Source organism: Xenopus laevis, chromosome 7S (assembly GCF_017654675.1).
Source record: "Xenopus laevis strain J_2021 chromosome 7S, Xenopus_laevis_v10.1, whole genome shotgun sequence".
NCBI classification, from domain to species: domain Eukaryota; kingdom Metazoa; phylum Chordata; class Amphibia; order Anura; family Pipidae; genus Xenopus; species Xenopus laevis.
Window position 1 is genome coordinate 53,939,549 of NC_054384.1, and position 19,451 is coordinate 53,958,999.

Here is a 19,451-nt window from a genome sequence, read left to right on the forward strand (position 1 = left end):
CTCACTCCAGCCTTTATAGATTCACCCCAAAAAAATATTCCAAATCCTATTTATCACATTAGTCAAGCAAAATTAACTTTAATTACACTGTATAAATTATTTGAATTGTGTTTCCTTCGGTCTGGGATGTCCTAATTATAGCAAGTAGCCATTTTGTGGACACTGTTATTAAGGCAAGCCTTGCATCATCTCAGAATCTTGTTTGTGCACCAGAATGGGGGACCTGATGTCCGTTCCCATGCCCTGGTTACACAATTAAACGGTGAATGGGGGGGGGGGAATGTGGGGAGAGCAGTGACATCTAGGAAGTGCTGAATGGAAAGTGAAAGTAATTGCCAATATCTGATTGACAGTTGAGATTTTTAAATGTGTTTACAACAGCTATGAATGCTTGAATAAAAAATAGTATTTGGATTTCATGTGTAATTTGAAAAGGACTTATATTATACAGATTTTTATGTCTAGATGACAGGTCCACTTTAAAGAGATATTTAATTGAGCACACCTCAATAAGTAACAATAATATAAGGAATAACAGACAATTTCAAAACAAAACAGTCATGGCAGAAACAGATAAACTATAAACAAATAAATACCATTCGAGCCTATTTGAACAAAAAATATTTTATTCTTCAAAATATATTTTAATTGTTGTTTTCTATTCCTCCAACAGTACTACTTCTAAAACGAATGGTGAATTGCTAGTTTTTGTCCCAAGTACTAGAATACATTTGTTGCTGCAGTAGTTTTCTCACTCCAGGTTGCTTAATGATGAATCTTATCAGGGTCTCATGCTTTCTCAGACACTGGTATCTTCCTGTTTAATCAATAAAATATGTTGTTAATAAGAAACTTCTTTGCTAGGTTGTGTGCAAGTCTATATTGCTAGCATCATCACTCTACAAAAGGGAGCTGGATTTATATCTATTCATATGACGTCACAGTAGCTATAACTAAAATTGCAAAAAAAAAGATAGGAGATCCATCACAGAGAACAGATGCTGTAATTTGTATATACCCGAGAACTTGGGTAGAGTAGATAAGTATTTTTGGTTTTTACCTGCCAAATATAGTACAGGTATGGGACCCGTCATCTAGAATGCTCAGGACCAGGGGTTTCTGGATAATGGATCTTTCCATAATTTGGATCTTCGTACTTTAAGGGGCAGATTTATAAAAGGTTGAGGTGAATTTTTGATTTTAAAAAAAAAATATCTAATTTTGAGTTATTTTGTGTACCTCAACTAGGGAATAGTCCAAATTCGATTCGAATTTGAAAAAAACATGAAAATTCGAATATCGAATACTGTCTCTTTAAAAATTACACTTCGACCAATCGCCATCTATAATTTGCCGAATTGCTGTTTTAGCCTATGGGGGACTTCCTATTTGGAGTCATTTCCCCCCCCAAAAAAATCTAATTTTTTGGGGGGGGAAAAACTTTGATTAGAATTCGGCCAAATACGGACCTATTCACACGAAAATGGGCCTATTTGGCCCAAAAAAAACCTTCAATTTAATTTTGGTTGGTCTTTTTGAATTTGAATTAGAACTCAAAATTCGATCCTTGATAAATATGCCCCTAAATCTACTAGAAAATAATTTAAACGTTAAATAAACCTGATTGGCTGTTTTTGCTTCCAATAAAGATTTATTACATCTTAGTTTGGATCAAGTACAAGGTACTCTTTTATTATTACAGAGAAAGAGAAATCACTTTTAAAAATTTGGATTATTTGGATAACATGGAGTCTATGGGAGACGTCCATCCCGTAACAGGTTTCCGGATAACGTATCTCATACCTGTATATGAATTGACTTTAAACTGAATGTTATAGTCACCAAGGTTACCCTCCTTTACAGTTAGTTCATACAGGAACCCTTCCCATGTTTTGTGTATAGAAATAAGAGATAAATCGGGTAATGTAATAAAACACACTAAGTTTGCCCAGGCAGTAACGTAACTAGAGGGGGGCGGAACCTGGTGCGTGACTGCATTTTAGTGGCTCGCACCCCCTGCTCCCCCGGTAGTTCCTCCACTGAGCCCAGGAGCAGTAACCTATAGCAACCAATCAGCAGGTAGGACTTACTAGTCACCTGTTCAAAAGCAAACATCTTATTGGTTGCTATGGGTTACTGCTCCTTTGCAAACTTAGTGCCTTTTATTAGATATGGGGGAAAGAATTTTTATCAGAAATCACAGCAGTTGGGGGGATATGATTATACTGAAGTGTTTACCCTCAACAATTTCACAAAAAAATAATTCTTGGCCTAATATCCTTTAGCAACCTGATCTGGTAGCTTTCAAGACACTTCTGCTGAGGCATGTTCACTATTCTCACAATGCCCAAGGAAAACTAAACATTTGCCTCTATCCATTACCTATGTAATGTAGTTGCCCAATTCAGCAAGCCTTATGAGATACAGCTCCCCAAACACATTCACTTAGCTTTCAGTTTCCAGCAGCATGGCCTGTTTGCTTTACCAAAGCGTAAAGTACAGATACATATGTACATCAAGGGGCCCATTTGCCATACTGTGTGAAACAACCCCAGAAAGCTGATGTAAAAAACACAATGTTAAATGAATCAAGACTTTATGAAGGTGTATTTTTTATTTTACGCCAGATATGACGCTGTAATTTTACCTCACTTCAGACCTCGCATAATCCATTACAAATAATGAGGAAAAATTTAAGAAGCAAGCAAGTTACAGAGGGGGAAATGCAGAAAAAAACAGCTGTATGAATACCATTTTCCCATGTCTTTTTCAAACGGCTGCTTCATTTACACTGGATTTTTATGCAAGTGCTGAAAAACAATATACAGCTTGATAACTACACTGTTTTGTACACAGTGATGCTTGGTGATGTGCCCTGTCTTGTGTTGGTTTTTTTTTCTCAGCATGATAACTAGGCCCCCAATTGCATTGCATGTCATAAGGAAGCACATGGATCATGCAGATAGAACCTATTCGGTTGTTGTCTTATGTAATTTCAAAAACTTAATTTCTGCTGGGGGTGAAACATGCAGTTGCTTTTAACCATTAAATAAACATTAAATAAACCCAATATGATGGGTTTGGCACCAATATTGATTCATGTAGATTAGTTAGAATCAAGTCCAAGGCCCTGTTTTATTATCACAGAAACAAAAGGAAATCTTTTTTCTATGGGAGATGACCTTCCTGTAATTCATAACTTTCTGGATAACAGCTTTTTGGATAAGGGATCCTTTTTCTATAAAATCTTAACCCCCCCCAAAAAAATTCTGTTGTTATCAAACACTTATACATAATGCTAGATTTCACAGAGTCTTTAATATTCAAAGTTACATAACATAATTAATACACCTTGCTTTAGGAAATATTGATCAGAGTATAATAAATATTTCATACAGATCAGTATAATTTTTAGAATAAATAGATGATTGTGTGTTTACATCTCTCCAGATTAAATGGATAGACTGAATTGTGTTGATTTTATATTTTGTTGTGCTACTGGGATAAATGCAATATAGGGTGAATACTGTGAAGGGTTGTGGTTAATTTTTAGGATACATCAAATTTCTGATTACCTTTTTGGGACTCGTTCATCTCCGGGACGCTAGATGAAATGGAGATTAGCGATAATCATGACAACCCAGTAAACCGACTTTGGGAACATGAAAAGATGTAGCTATGTGTGAAAAATGCCAGGTGTGATGCCATGAGTGCTCTCTGGGAGAACCCACTGGATCACCTTTGTATACGGACTTGAACTTGTTATTTGATTACTTGGGTAATTTAGATGTTTAAATTATGGTATGTAACTTTGCACAGTAATCACACATAACATCAACAGCATAACACTGAAGTTGTAGCCATGGCTGCTGAAAAAAAAAATTTATGGAGCAAGGCTGCTTGACACTGAGCACTTAATCTGTATTGGAATTATATTTTATATTTATGTGAGTTGTATGTCTAATAATGCACTTATTGTTACTTATTATTGCAGTGACCCCTTGTTTGTTACTACTAATTTATTGTTTTGCTGTAAAGTGCTTTGCCCTCAAGGAGCGCTATACAAATAAAAATATACACACATACAAATAAAGACATAGGGAGGTAAATTAGAAGGTGAAGCGCATAGCTGGGGAATGAAAAGTTCAGATTTATGTATTTACAATAATTTTATTACAAAAGAAAAAATTGATAATTGAAAACGTGTTTAAAGGATACATTCTTTGCCTTTGAAAAAATTCAAAAAATGTATAGCAAGTTGCTGCTAAATTGTTGCAAAATCACATTAGCTGACAAAGCAAAAAGTCATTTATCACTACAAAAACATTTCCACAGAAATGCAAACTCAATTAAAAAAGAACCTTAAAGGGATACTGTCATGGGGGAAAAAAAAATTCAAAATGAATCAGTTAATAGTGCTGCTCCAGCAGAATTCTGCACTGAATCCATTTCTCAAAAGAGCAAACAGATTTTTTTATATTCAATTTTGAAATCAGACATGGGGCTAGACATATTGTCAATTTCCCAGCTGCCCCAAGTCATGTGACTTCAATCACTCTTTACTGCTGTACTGCAAGTTGGAGTGATATCACCCTCCCTCCCTTTTCCCCCCAGCAGCCAAACAAAAGAACAATGGGAAGGTAACCAGATAACAGCTCCCTAACACAAGATAACAGCTGCCTGGTAGATCTAAGAACAACACTCAATAGTAAAAACCCATGTCCCACTGAGACTCCTTCAGTTACATTGAGAAGGAAAAACAGCAGCCTGCCAGAAAGCATTTTTCTCCTAAAGTGCAGGCACAAGTCACATGACCAGGGGCAGCTGGGAAATTGACAAAATGTCTAGCCCCATGTCAGATTTCAAAATTGAATATAAAAAAATCTGTTGCTCTTTTGAGAAATGGATTTCAGTGCAGAATTCTGCTGGAGTAGCACTATTAACTGATGCGTTTTGAAAAAAACATGTTTTCCAATGACAGGATCCCTTTAAAAGTTGGTTTAGAACTTTACACTAGAATCAAATAAATAGAGGAGGGGAAAACAGTAGTAGTACTTCATTAAAGTATGATTCAAAAGCATAAACTTGCAGTAAGAACTGCCACTGTAATGGAGTATGTGACATTTCGTATTATATAAGAAGATGTAATTAATTTCCATACACTCATAAAAGGGCCACACCCTGAAATTACAAAACTCCTGTGCAAAGAGCCAAAATAAGACTTATCATTATTAACGTGGAAAAAAGCACAGCAAATTTTGTTTTTAGACCTGCTTTTCATAACATATTTAATATGTCTATCTAACACAAGTTGCCTAAAATTTCCTGAATTAATATGATAACAAGGGATTTTACGAATCCATTGATTTGATTGTTTACTAAACTGGTTTGTCTGCCATACACGTTAAATGATTAACAGCCTATTAATATGCAAAATATTGAGGCTGTCTATATAATTTAAAGTCTATAAATGCACTGAACATCAAAATTGTAACCTACTTTAAAAAGGTAATGAAAGAAATGACTAATTTGTGCTGAATACACTGACAGCTAAAAATACTCTTCAATACATTTAACAGCAGTTTTACAAACAAGTTTTGTGCTTTTCAATTAACAGTGCAGCTCTTTTTACATTTGAAAATCTTCCTAAAATGTTCACTTGTATTGCATGACACATTCTGTGGAAACTGAAAACCCATCACCACATGCACACACCAAGCAAAATTCCCAAGCAAACATTATATTTCCAAACCAGGCACAGCCATGATGAAGTACAGCTCTGTATTAGGCAACAGGAAGCTTGAGCTAGGATTAGAATTATACCTTACTCCTGAAGAGTGGCTTGGCACCTGGACCACAATACTCATTGTAGATAAGTTTAAACAAGAACAAATGGAACAGTGTGATAAGTGACGCCACGCTAAACCAAAACAAGAAAGGCAGCCCTCGATATTGCTTTGCCATATGTTCTTCATGTGCCAAAATTTCCTTCAGATGAAGGGTGTGTCTTAAGTCCTGAAGGTGTGTCAGATCTGTAGAAATATACAGCAGCGGGGTTAATGGCTGAGTTATGAGCACTGGAAATATGTGCCCCCGAACTTCAGAAGTCAATTCTACTGGTTCATTTAGACATCCTGCTTCACAGGCATAAAGTTTTACCAGTTTATCCTGAAATTTCACAGACACATGGAGAAAAGGCTTCTCATCTTGATCTAGCAGGACAGCAAGATTAATGAGGTCTTTGTTATAATGTATTCCACGAAGTGAGTAACTATTGTGGAGGACATGTGGGTCAGACTGAAACTGAAGGTGGTTCTCTGTAAACTGCAAGCCTCCAAAGCTCAGAAGCATACCCTGCATTAGTCCATGGGCACCAGCTGACACAAGACTTTTGCATCCTCTCTTTTGTAAAGTCAATTTCCATAAATCCCAGAGTTGCAAAAGTTGTGTAATACCACTAAGGCTACCAGGCCACAAATTCTCAGCATGCATGCTGGAATGACCAGTGAAACAGTGATCAGCATAATTCAGAAAGGATTCCATTTTCTCTCTCTCTTCATTACTTAAAGCGGGGTCCACCAAGGGTGCCAGAGAGCAGGAAAGCATGTAGTAAAGAGTAATGTTGATTGTATCTCTGGATGGGGTATGCAAGTCGGTAATCTTTTTCATCTCTATGCCTAGAATAAAAGAAGAATGTTATAAAGAAGTTAGTCCAATATCCCAAAACGTACTTAATAAATATGCAGTCTATAAAACAATAAAGACTTAAATGGAAAGTAGCTGTGTTTGTCAATGTTGTCAGTTATTATATTAAAAAAGTGACCAATGTTTACCTTATGTTCTATTCTGTCTAAATGCCACTACTGAATGCATTCTCTAGTCTGTCTACTCGGAGGCAAAAGGCTAAACGGAGACGAAACACTGAATGTGTGTGTGGGGGGGGGGGGGTTGCCTAACAACTTGTCACCTCCCAGTAATTTTACTCTTCCTTGTGCATTAATATGTCACTGCAAGTAACTTTTGTGGCCTCTAGCCTGCACTAATTATATAGCCCCCAGCATGTCCAAGGAGTCTAAAGACCTCTTTATATAATACAGTTTAAGCTATTCAACAGACACATGGTTATATTAAACTGATTGGCTCATTTAGCTAAAAGATTCCGAAAAATGTAATGATACCTGTGACTGCGGAATAAAAGAACTGGCACTCAGAGCTCGATGCATGCGGGCAAAGCCCTGCGTGTTTAATTACAATGTAACGTTTCTGACGAAGGGGCCCGCCCCCGAAACGTTACATTGTAATTAAACACGCAGGGCTTTGCCCGCATGCATCGAGCTCTGAGTGCCAGTTCTTCTTTTATTACACTTACTACAATTGGGGTTACCGATCCCTTCTGACTGTGCACCGGGCCAACTTATGCTGGAGAGGCCAGGGTGTGCTGGTGGGTTCTGGAATTTGGACCTGTGACTGCGGCACATCATTGTGTGAATCACTTAAGAAGTGAGATTTGCTTGGAATACACTTCAAATTACCTCAAACTGAGTTTTTTCAGAGAAAGAGCGGCTCATGAGCAACACGTTACTCACCAACCCCTTGGATGTTGCTCCTAGTGGCCTTAAAGCATGCGTTTATTTTTTGATTAAAGGGGTTGTTCACCTTTGAATTAAATAAGTATGATGTAGAGAGTGATGTTCTTAGACAAATTGAAGTTGGTTTTCATTTTTAATTATTTGTGTTTTTTCTAAATGATATAGCTTTTTATTCAGCAGCTCTCCAGTTTGCAATTTCAGCAATCTGGTTGCTATGGTCTACATTACCTGAGCAACCATGCACTGATCCGAATAAAACACTGAAATATGAATAGGAGAGGTCCTAAATAGAAAGAAGAGTAATAGAAAATAGCAAAAACATTTGTAGGCATTTGTGTTTAGATGGGGTCAGTGGCCCTCATTTGAAAGCTGGAATGAATCAGAATAAGAAGGAAATAATTAAAAACTATAAAAAAAAGAAATAGTGAAGATCAATTGAAAAATTGCTTAGAAATGGCCATTCCATAAACATACTAAAATGAAACCACCCCTTTCATGGCTACCAAATTGTCAATCACAGCACAGCACGAGCCAGGAAATGTTTCATGCTTGCATTGCCCAACTCTTTTTACATCTGAATGTTGCTCATGGGTAAAAAGGTATGGGGACCCCAGTAGTAGATACCTGCCTATTAAAATCAGGCAAGTGTCAATGTTGGATGAATCCCAGGCCAACCACTGCTGACAGGAGCACCTAACCTTTTGAGAGAGATAGCTCGATCTTGATTTCTGACCTTGGCTTCTGATTTTTTATTAAATCCTGCCTGCCGGCACAGAGGCCTTGCAGGCATTTTGAAGTAACAGTTATATCCAGTTTAGACCTGTCATGGCAACACACCAACAATGATGTGTTTTGTGTACATATGTTTATTCAACTGACATCACCCCCACATTCTCTACGCTAAAGTGGAATTGCCGTGTAAAGGTGACTTTTGAAAAACTACAAAGGACATTCTGTATAAAAGAGCTCAGTTTACAGTCTGTCAGAAGCATCTATGTATCTTTATATTTTTTACAGAAATACACATGCAAAAATGAAAACTTCAAATTTAAATAATCTTACTATATTGTATTGTTATGAATGTCTAAGTTGTCGAAGGTGTAAAACTGGGCAGCAAACTGGAAAATGAGGTTCAGTGTTGATAAATGCAAGGTTATGCACTTTGGCAAAAATAATATAAATGCAAGTTATACACTAAATGGCAGTGTGTTGGGAGTTTCCTTAAATGAGAAGGATCTAGGGGTTTTTGTAGATAACAAGTAGTCTAATTCTGGGCAGTGTCATTCTGTGGCTACTAAAGCAAATAAAGTTCTGTCTTGCATAAAAAAGGGTATTAACTCAAGGGATGAAAACACAATTATGCCTCTTTATAGGTCCCTGTGAGGCCTCAACTCCAGTCCTTAAGAGGGATATAAATAAGCTGGAGAGAGTGCAGAGACGTGCAACTAAATTGGTCAGAGGGATGAAAGACAAATTATGGGGGTAGACTGTCAAGGTTGGGAAAAAGGCGCTTGCGAGGGGACATGATTACACTTTACAAGTACATTAGAGGACAATATAGACAAATAGTAGGGGACCTTTTTACCCAATAAAGAGGATCACCGTACCAGAGGCCACCCCTTTAGACTAGAAGAAAAGAACTTTCATTTGAAGCATGTAGAGGGTTCTTCACAGTCAGGACAGTGAGGTTGTGGAAGCACTGCCGGGTGATGTTGTGATAGCTGATTCAGTTAAAATGGCTTGGATGATTTTTTGGACAGACATAATATCAAAGTCTATTGTGATACTAAGCGTAATGATTTCATTAAAAGTAGAGAGGGCTGTGTGTATGGAAGCTGGGTTTTCATTTGGAGGGGTTGAACTTGGACTTTATCTTCAACCCAATTTAACTATGTAACTATGTATAGATACATTTCAGTTAATTAATTTAGTATGCATAACAAAAGGGACCATAAAAGTAGTAAAAAGTAATACTAAATAGAAATGTAAAGGGAGTGATTTTATAACAGTCCAATATGCTATAAGGCCAATGGCACACCAGGCTATTTATCCACCTGCATATAAATAAATATATACAGTATTTTATAAATAAATGAAATATATAAATATTTTCTGAAAAAGAAATAGTTTTTATAGTACAATAACCCATGCCAATAATTTTTCTGAACATTTACAGAAATATAAAGTGGATATGAACTGTACTTATAAATAAGTTTGATTTTTTTTCTTTAATGCAGACAAAACAGTGACCTAGTATTAAAGGATGCCAAGATAGCTAAAACATGCTTTTGAAGAATGCTTTATTATTAAACGTATCTTTTATTAAGAAATCAGTAGAGGCATTGATCAATATAAAGCAAGAATATTTGCATAAAAATTCTTCTTACCTGATACAATCAAGTCTGACCAAATTTGTTGATGTTCGTGAAACAAGTCTTCCGTTTTCATGTGCATCAATTCAAACATTTCCTTCTTTGCATTTTCTCGTAATTCACTAAAGGTATCAGACAGCTTTGCAGGGTCTATTGGTTCAGAAGCATAAACAACAGAAAGTACAGTTTCGTCATGCTCTGATTTTGGACTTACTTGCAGTCTACTGGCTAACTTTTTGGTGGCAACCACAACTAAAATAATTTTGCCATCTTCAACAGATACCCTTCCAGAAGAAAGCAGGAATTGCTTTTCTTGAACCTTCTCCAGGCTGGTGGAAAATGTCTCCCCTGTAAGGGGTTTCTGGGATGAGATATCAAAAGTCACCACTCTGTCACTTGGATTTGTAATGTGAATATTTTGTACATACACATGTGGCCTGCTTCTATGTGCAAAATGATCTTCTCTCACTGTAACACAATCACGAGGTGAGTCAGAAGCTTCAACTTGCAGGCAACGAATGGTTCTTATCAAACCTTCTTTGAGGAAAATTGCAGTTGCATGAGTCTCTGCCAATGCGCCTACATTCTTAAATAAGGTCAAAGGAGAATAATTGGTCAGATGAAATAGTACTGACAATGAAGAGACCCAAAGGTTATTTTTACCAACATCCACAATGATCTGTCCATTGCCAACCATGGCTGGGCCTTGCAGTTTTATTTCTTCACCTGGAAAACTGACCATAACCACATCCCCCTTCTCTGCCAATGTTTTCCACTGCACGATCTGAGCCTGCAGACAAGCTCCAGAAACACCCCATTGCTTGCCTGAATACCAAAATGATCTGTAATGGGACCCTGAGAAAATATACCAGTAGATAATTACCAGGAATCCAGAAACTGCAAGGACTCTACGTGCCCAGCTGCTGGACAGTAGCCCTGGGAAAACTTTAATCCTCTGCTGAAGCCACATCTGGAAATTGGGCTTCATTGGTTCTGAAGGAATTAAAAATGAAAAAAGGTCAATTATAAAGAGCAATTTAATCAAATGCTCTTCTGTCCAGGGCCGGATTACCCACCAGGCAACCTAGACAACAGCCCATACCGCCCCGCCTTTTCCGAGAGTCACGATTTTCTTAACAAAGCCCGTTGTTCTGGATCACTGTTTAAAAGTCCAGCAGCACCGTTAAATTCTAGCTCCTAGGTTCCTTCCGGACAGCATATTCAGACATCACAAGTCTCATCTCGTGAGACTGTGACGTCGAATTACGTAAATTCGTGACGCTACACGTAGCTGCCTTGTGGAAGTGGCGAGTTAAAATTGAATACCTGTAGTCGCGGTCGTCTGATTAAAATTCTTTTTTCTCTGTTCGCCGATCCCAATATGTGACCAAACAATTATAAATTGGTTATCTGTCATCTTGTAGCCTCAACGTGTCAGAAGCTACTTGTCGCACAAATCGCTAGGGAAACGAGCCATAAGTTCCGATAACACAAACAAATATTGTTTGCAGCGACAATACAGAATGCCACAATACTAAGGCTTTATCTCGGTATTGCCTCTTTGGAATTGTAGCCTCTACACTATGTGACAAGTAACTCTTACATCGTTATTCTGCAAGATGTCAGATAACCCAGCGACAATACCAAGATAGCATAGCGTGTCATTTCCCTAATAAGTTGGTTTTCTCTACTCACTAAAACTAATATGCAATACCACACCAGCCATAAACACATAATAATTGTCGTTTACAATGAAGTGTTGCATGCACAATCGTAATTTGCTTCAGAAACTGTAGTATATGTTCTATAAACAAGCTGCTGTTTAGCCATGGGGGCAGCCATTCAAAGATGAAAAAGGAGAAAAGGCACAGGATACACAGCAGATAACAGATAAGCCATATAATAGTACAATGGGATTCTTCAGAACTTATCTGTTATCTACTGAGTATCCTTTGCTTGAATGGCTGTCCCCATGGCTACACAGCAGCTTGTTTATATAAACTATAGCAGTCTTTTTGAATCAAACACACCAGCTGTACCAGTGCAGTGTAAATACATTATATTGTCATGCTTTAATTTGTTGGCGTTACTGTTAAAACTAAATTAAAAATAATAATAAATAATTTTAAAATAAATCTAAACTTTAAATACCTAGTAGTAAACAGGTCTCACTTCTGCTGACATCACATCAGCAGTTGTAACCACTGGTTGGCTAAGAGTACTGTCAGTCAAGCTCCCAGAAAAAAAATATGTATTTAACCATTTGCTACACACAGCCAGCCTTCAAATTATTTGATTGCTATACTCAAAATGTAAAGGGGTCGTAAACCTTTAAATTAACTTTTAGTATGATGTTGATATTCACATTCTAAAATTATTTGCAATTGTTTTTTATTTTTTTGCAGTTCTCCAGTGTGGAATTTAATCTGGTGGCTAGGGTGCAGTTTATCATAGCAACCAAGCAGTAGTTTGAATGAACATACCATGTTTGGAGGAGAAATTACACTGCACATCATCCCAACAGTAATGTTTGGAGGTGGGAACATCATGGTCTGGGGCTGTTTTTCACCATATGGTACTGGCAGACTTCTTATAATTGAAGGGAGGATGAATTATTAACATTATTATTAACATTTATTTTAGGGATGCACTGAATCCAGGATTCATTCGGGAATCGGCGAGGATTCAGCCTTTTTCAGCAGGATTCAGCCGAATCCTCCTGTCCTGCCGAACCGAATCCTAATTTGCATATGCAAATTAGGGGCAGAAAAGGGAAATTACTTTTTGTCACAAAACAAGAAAGTAAAGAATGTTTTCCCCTTCCCACCTCTAATTTGCATATGCAAATTAGGATCCGGATTTGGTTCGATATTCGGCCGAATCCTTCGTGAAAGATTCTGGGGTTCGGCTGAATCCAAAATAGTGGATTCGGTGCATCCCTAATTTATTTATATAGCGCCAGCATATTTAGCAGCGGTGTAAAGTAAATGTGGTTATACAACTAAATAGCATTAATTACGTACATAGAACATATGGAGTTACATACATAACAAACAATACCGGTACAAAAGGTGAGTAAGGTCCTGTGCAAAATCTAAAGGGAAAGGAATAAGACACAAGGTGTGGGAGTGGGCAAGATCAGAATTATGTGAGTGAGAGATGTGGTACTGTATGTGGTATTGCATTGGTAGTTAAGCAGAGTGAAGGTAGGTTTCTCTAAAGAAGTGCTTTTAAGAGATCTTTAAAAAAGCAGAAAGGTTGGGAGAAAATCGTACAGAACGTGGGAGAGAATTCTAGAGGACAGGTGCAGCCCTTGCAAAGTCTTGAACGCGAGCATGTGAGGAGGTAATAAGCAGCAGGTCAGTAGAGGAGCGTAGTAAGCGGTTGGGTGAGTATCTAGAGATGAGTTCAGAGATGTAGGGTGGGGCAGAGTTATGAAGTGCTTTGAATGTCAGGGTCATTAATTTGAATTTTATTCTGAAAGGTAGTGAAAGCCAGTGCAGGGATTGGCAGAGTGGCATGGCAGAGAATATGCGTTGCTAAGGTTTATTAACCTAGCAGCAGTGTTAATTATGGACTGAAGAGGTGACAGTCTCTGGAGGGGAAGGCCAATTAAAAGAGAGTTACAGTAGTCTAGACATGATATGACAAGATAGTGAATAAATGGCAGCATCTTGGGTAATAAATTATCATATTTTGGATATTTTCCTGAGGTGGAAGCGACATGATTTAATAAGTGACTGGATATGAGGAGTGAAGGACAGGGCAGAATCTAGGATAACCCCAAGGGGGTTGATGGGGAGATGGGGTGATAGTGGAATTGTTAGCTATGATGGATACTTCCGGGATGTTACTGTGAAAAGAGTTGAGTAGCAGGTCAGTAGAGGAGCGTAGTAAGCGGTTGGGTGAGTTTATAGAGATGAGTTCAGAGATGTAGGGTGGGGCAGAGTTATGAGGTGCTTTGAAAGTCAGTGTCATTAATTTGAATTTGATTCTGAAAGGTAACGGAAGCCAGTGCAGGGATTGACAGCAGTGGCGTAACTACCGAGGAAGCAGGCCCCGTAGTTGCGTGGGGGCCCGGGGGTACAGGGGGCCCGGTGGGGGCCTGCTTCCTCAGTAGTAGTATGCACAATCAGCACGTACAATGTCGGGGTATGGTGCCGAGTGCTGACAATCCGGAACTCTGACGGGCTCCACAGAAAATGACTTTCTGCATATCCATACTCACACGGCACCCACAATGCTACCAGGCCCAGACTGACAATTGTCTATTTGGGCAAATGCCCGAAGGGCCGCTGTAGAAGTGAGCCGCTCCTCACCTGAAAAACAGCGCTGACTGCAGCAGAAGCTGTTTCGTGAATCCAGCGGTCTCTAGGACCGCTCCGCCGTCCTGTCTTCTATCGTGGCTCTGCCCCTCCCACTCCTCTCCTCCCGCTGCTGCTGTCTCCTGTGTGAGTGTCCCAGCTCAGTATGTAGTATGCAGTAGCGTTATTAAGGCCCTAGCAGTGGGGGGAAGTCCTGGTCCTGTCCTGTTCTGAAGGGGGGGGGGAGTCCTGTCCTGTCCTGTTCTGAAGGGGGGAGTCCTGTTCTGAAGGGGGGGGAGTCCTGTCCTGTTCTGAAGGTGGGTGGGGTAGTCCTGTCTTGTCCTGAAGGGGGGGGGGGGGGGGTATTCCTGTCCTGTCCTGTCCTGAAGGGGGTGGGGGGGAGTCCTGTCCTGTTCTGAAGGGGGGGAAGTCCTGTCCTGTTCTGAAGGGGGGTGGGGTAGTCCTGTCCTGTTCTGAAGGCGGGGTTCCTGTCCTGTCCTGAAGGGGGGGGAGTCCTGTCCTGTTCTGAAGGGGGGGAAGTCCTGTCCTGTTCTGAAGGGGGGTGGGGTAGTCCTGTCCTGTTCTGAAGGGGGGGAGTCATGTCCTGTTCTGAAGGGGGGGAAGTCCTGAATGGCCCAAGTCCACCTCCGCATTGCAGAGTCACCAGGTGGCTTCTTTACACCACTGCTCAGTGCCCTGCTAGTGACTCACAAACACCTATAATCTTCTAGCTCAGCCCAGGATACAAACATTGCGCGGGAAAAACAGGGCTTCACTCCTCATTATATATAATGTACCCCGATGTGTGCTGCCTGGCCCCACTCCTGCTGGGGACTTGTGCCTTTTGCCTCCTGCCTACCCCGTCACATGCCGCTTGGAGGTAGGGGTAACAGATGCTGCTTAGCTCAGGCTTTTACCAACTGCACAGCAAGGCCCCCGTTCCGGCAGATCCTACCGGGGACTGTCCCCCTTCACCCCGGACACAAGCCAAGTAACTCCCTAAAGCAAGAGCAACGGCCAGGATGGAGGGTGAGCAATAAGCGCTACGGGAACAAGCTATGTGGGTACTACAGGTGCCGAGGTGAGGGATTAATAGCAAGCTACTGGCATGATGATTTTTGTGTTTTGTGAGGCGGGGTCATTTGAGACATTGCATTTAATCCCATTAATTAAAAATTACACTATAGTGCTAATGTTGCGTTACTGTAATATAGGGATATTAGAAGTCACTGAGGGGTTGTTCTGTAACCATATACTGTAAAGGCACAAGGCTGAGTTATACAGGGAACTCTGAGTATCACTCATGTATTATAAGGGATAATGTACCCCCTACTGTAAATGATAAGGATATTAGAAGTCACTGAGGGGTTGTTCTGTGACCATATAAAGGCACAAGGCTGCAGGCTGAGTTATACAGGGAACTCTGAGTATCACTCATGTATTATAAGGGATAATGTACCCCCTACTGTAAATAATAAGGATATTAGAATCACTGAGGGGCACAAGATGGCAGAATCTTTAACATATTTTACATGAATTACACTTAAGTGAGAAAGGCAGCTTTTTATGCGCATAATTAACACTATCAGCATAGAAAGAATGAGGGCGGTAAGGATACAAATCACATTTATTGCACTGCCTTGTGGTTGTTTAACTCTTTCCTTGCCTTAATGTGCAAAGTTGTAATTGTATATGTAATTGCCACTTTGCCACCCTTCTATAGTTCTGGGCTATTTATATCTGAAATTGTGAGTGTGCCATCCTTCTATTAGTTCTGGGGATATTATACATTAAATTCTCCCAATATTTTGTGCAGAGGGGGCCCTGAAATTGTTTTTTGCAGGGGGGCCCTGGCATCCGAAGTTACGCCACTGATTGACAGAATGGCGAGGAGCGGTTGCTGAGGTGTATGAGCCTCGCAGCAGTGTTCATTATGGACTGGAGAGGTGACAGTCTCTGGAGGGAAAGGCCAGTTAAAAGAGAGTTACAATAGTCTAGACATAATATGACGAGAGAGTGAATAAGAATTTTGGCAGCATCGTATTTTGGATAGGGATGCACCGAATCCAGGATTCGGTTCGGGATTCGGCCAGGATTCGGCCTTTTTCAGCAGGATTCGGATTCGGCCGAATCCTTCTGCCTAGCCGAACCGAATCCTAATTTGCATATGCAAATTAGGGGCGGGAGGGAAATTGCATGACTTTTTGTCAGAAAACAAGGAAGTAAAAAATGTTTCCCCCTTACCACCCCTAATTTGCATATGCAAATTAGGGTTCGGATTCGGTTCGGTATTCGGCCGAATCTTTCACGAAGGATTCGGGGGTTCGGCCTAATCCAAAAAAGTGGATTCGGTGCATCCCTAATTTTGGATATGTTCCTTAGGTGGAAGTGACATGATTTAATAAGTGACTGGATATGAGGAGGGAATGACAGGGCAGAATCTAGGATAACCCCAAGGCACCGGGCCTGGGGAGAGGGGGTGATAGTGGAATTGTTAACTATGATGGATACTTCCGGGATGTTACTGGTGTTAGTTGGAGGAAAGAGAACCATTTCAGTTTTAGAGAGGTTTAATTGAAGGTAGCGTTGTGACATCCAAGTAGAGATAGCGGACAGCCAGGAGGAGACCCGAGTTAGGAGTTCGGGTTTGAGATCATGAGAAAAGAGATAGATCTGAGTGTCATCAGCATAGAGGAGGTAGTGGAAACCATGCGAGTTGATGAATGAAGAAATATTAATAAGAATCTGCAGCCATCTACTAGGATGCTGAAGATGAAACGAAAAAGAAAATAAAGCTACAAGACTGGCCCAGTCAATCACCTGACTTGAATTCAATTGAAAATCTATAGAAAAAAACTGAAGATAAAAGTTCATAGAAGAGGCCCCCCCAGAGTTCTTTGTATGTGTGGATTACTTGGGTTTTTACGGACATCTAGTGTAAATTTCATGCCAATGCTGAAATAGAAATATATTTACTGAGAAAAACGTTGACGTCTTCAATACTCATTTTCCCTGCTGTACTTATATATTTATTGTATACATGGTGAGATGTATAGATCCTGGCATATTTTTTTAAACATATCTGTATTACATGTATAAAAATAAATTGGAGAAATGAATTGTGCAAAATAATTTGGATAGACGCTTTTATTACTGCTATTTAAAGTGGTTGTTTACCTTTACACTAACTTTAAGTATGTTATAAAATGCCCTATTCTTAACAACTTTTCAGTTGGTCTTCATCTTTAATAGCTTCTGATGAAGTGGCAGGACGCCACGGACGCCACGAAATGCGTTAAGCGGGCAGCCAGGGTTCACTGCTGCTTTAATCTCTTTTATATGTTTGTTAAATAAAATTCTTATTTTTTAATACTTTTACTGGACTCTCACGGTGCTCCGCTGTTTTTTCTTCTTCATCTTTAATAGGGATGCACCGAATCCACTATTTTGGATGCGGCTGAACCCCCGAATCCATCTCAAAAGATTCGGCCGAATACCGAACCGAATTTGCATATGTAAATTAGGGGTGGGAAAGGGAAAACACTCTTTACTTCCTTGTTTTGTGACAAAAATATGCATATGCAAATTAGGATTCGGTTTGGCCGGGCAGAAGGATTCGGCCGAATCCTGCTGAAAAAGGCCGAATCCTGGATTCGGTGCATCCCTAATTTTTAATGTTATTTTATAAAATTTTTTTGTCTTATGCCTCTTTCCAGTCAGATGGGGGTCACTAACCCTGACAGCCAAAACACTATTGGTCTGGGAGGCTACAATTTTATTTATAATGTTTACTACTTTCTATTCAAACCCTTTCCTATTCATATTCCAGACTCTCATTCAAATTATTTGGAGCCTAGCAACCAGATTATGTAGTTGTACATCATACTAAAAGCAAATTTTAAGGTGAACAACCCCCTTTCAGGAACGCATATGATAGCAAGCAAATGTTTAAACAAAATAGTGGGCATCTCTGTGCTTTGCAAAATTTGCCCCAACATATGCCAACCTGTACATGGGTTGGTGGGAAGAAACCCGCATTTTTGGAGGCACAATGAACAACTTAAATTATATAAAATTCTATAAGAGATATGTGGATGACCTGCTCTTTATTTGGGGAGATACACAGATTGAGTTTAATAATTTTGTTGACAAAATAAATCAGAATGATTGTAATTTACGTTTCACAAGTGAATTTAGTCAGAACAAAATTAGTTTTCTCGATCTGGAGTTAACCCATAAAAGTAAGCATATAGTAAGTACAGTGTTTCGGAAAGAGACTGCAGGTAATACACTACTTAGAGCTGATTCATGCCACCCAAAACATGTTTTCAAAGCTATACCATTCGGACAATTTCAACGACTCCGACGAAATTGTAGTACGGATGAAGAGTTCGTTAGGAAATCGGTTGATTTGAAAAACCGTCTCCTTCAGAGAAACTATTCTTTTAATATTCTGGAATCGTCTTTTCTAAAAGCGTTTAGGATTGATCGAACGACCCTTTTGAATGATCATAAAAAAGTAAGAAATAAGGATAGTGATAACAACAAAATAAATGACAAACCTATGTTTATTACTTCCTTTAGCAGGCAATACCAGAAGATTAAAACAATCGTTAAGAAAAATTTACCCATTTTGTTCAATGATGTAAGTTTACACAATATTCTTAAGGATGGTTGTAAATTCGTCACACGACGAGCACCTACACTAGGTAACCTATTGGCACCTAGTGTTGTACCAGGTAAAGTAAAGGGAGAAACCTGGTTACAAACGAAAGGCACCTATAAATGTGGTGCCAATAGGTGCGTTACATGTGAAAGGATTTTTGTATCTAAGGAGTTTAAAAGTAACAGCACAGGCAAATCCTTTAAAATGAATCACTTCATAAACTGTAACACTAAGTTTGTTATTTATTTACTAAGTTGTTCAAAATGTGGCATACAATATGTCGGGTGTACTTCCAGAAATTTAAAAAATAGAATGAGGGAGCACATTAATCATATAACATCTCAGAGAAATTCCTCAGTAGTGTCGAGACATTTCCTCGAATGCGGCAATGGAGACATTAAATATCTGGATATTCAGGGTATAGAAAAAATTGAGCCTGCATATAGAGGAAAGAATTTAATGGAGAAACTTCTCCATAGAGAAGCTTTTTGGATTTTCACACTAGGGACTCGACAACCTA

At 39.3% G+C, this 19,451-nt stretch overlaps 2 protein-coding genes across 4 annotated transcripts in view; one reads left to right on the forward strand and one right to left on the reverse strand.

Annotated features, from left to right (window-relative positions):
- Positions 1-608: 608 nt before the first annotated feature.
- On the reverse strand, positions 609-14,298 carry kiaa2013.S (KIAA2013 S homeolog). Of its 3 annotated transcripts, none has more exons than XM_018227696.2 (4): positions 14,281-14,298; positions 9,977-10,954; positions 5,824-6,677; positions 609-817 (listed from the first exon to the last, which is right to left on the reverse strand). In XM_018227696.2, exons 2-4 carry the CDS (start codon positions 10,947-10,949, stop codon positions 800-802), a joined length of 1,845 nt encoding a protein of 614 aa, XP_018083185.1. In that variant the 5' UTR covers positions 10,950-10,954; positions 14,281-14,298; the 3' UTR covers positions 609-799.
- A 565-nt stretch (positions 14,299-14,863) lies between these two features.
- Positions 14,864-19,451, forward strand: part of plod1.S (procollagen-lysine, 2-oxoglutarate 5-dioxygenase 1 S homeolog) — a 47,865-nt gene continuing 43,277 nt past the window's right edge. Inside the window, exon 1 of the mRNA XM_041571263.1 lies at positions 14,864-15,346. Within this exon, the coding sequence (XP_041427197.1) occupies positions 15,067-15,346 (280 nt within the window). The 5' untranslated portion in view covers positions 14,864-15,066. The remainder of the gene's footprint in view (positions 15,347-19,451) is intronic.

What these genes read in the sequence shown, in the direction of transcription:
- kiaa2013.S (XM_018227696.2), bottom strand. Translation starts at nt 10,949, where the DNA reads ATGAAGCCCAATTTCCAGATGTGGCTTCAGCAGAGGATTAAAGTTTTC. An exon ending in GTCAGACTTGATTGTATCAG is followed by an intron (nt 6,678 to 9,976) that starts GTAAGAAGAATT and finishes CTTTTATTCTAG; the next exon opens with GCATAGAGATGAAAAAGATT.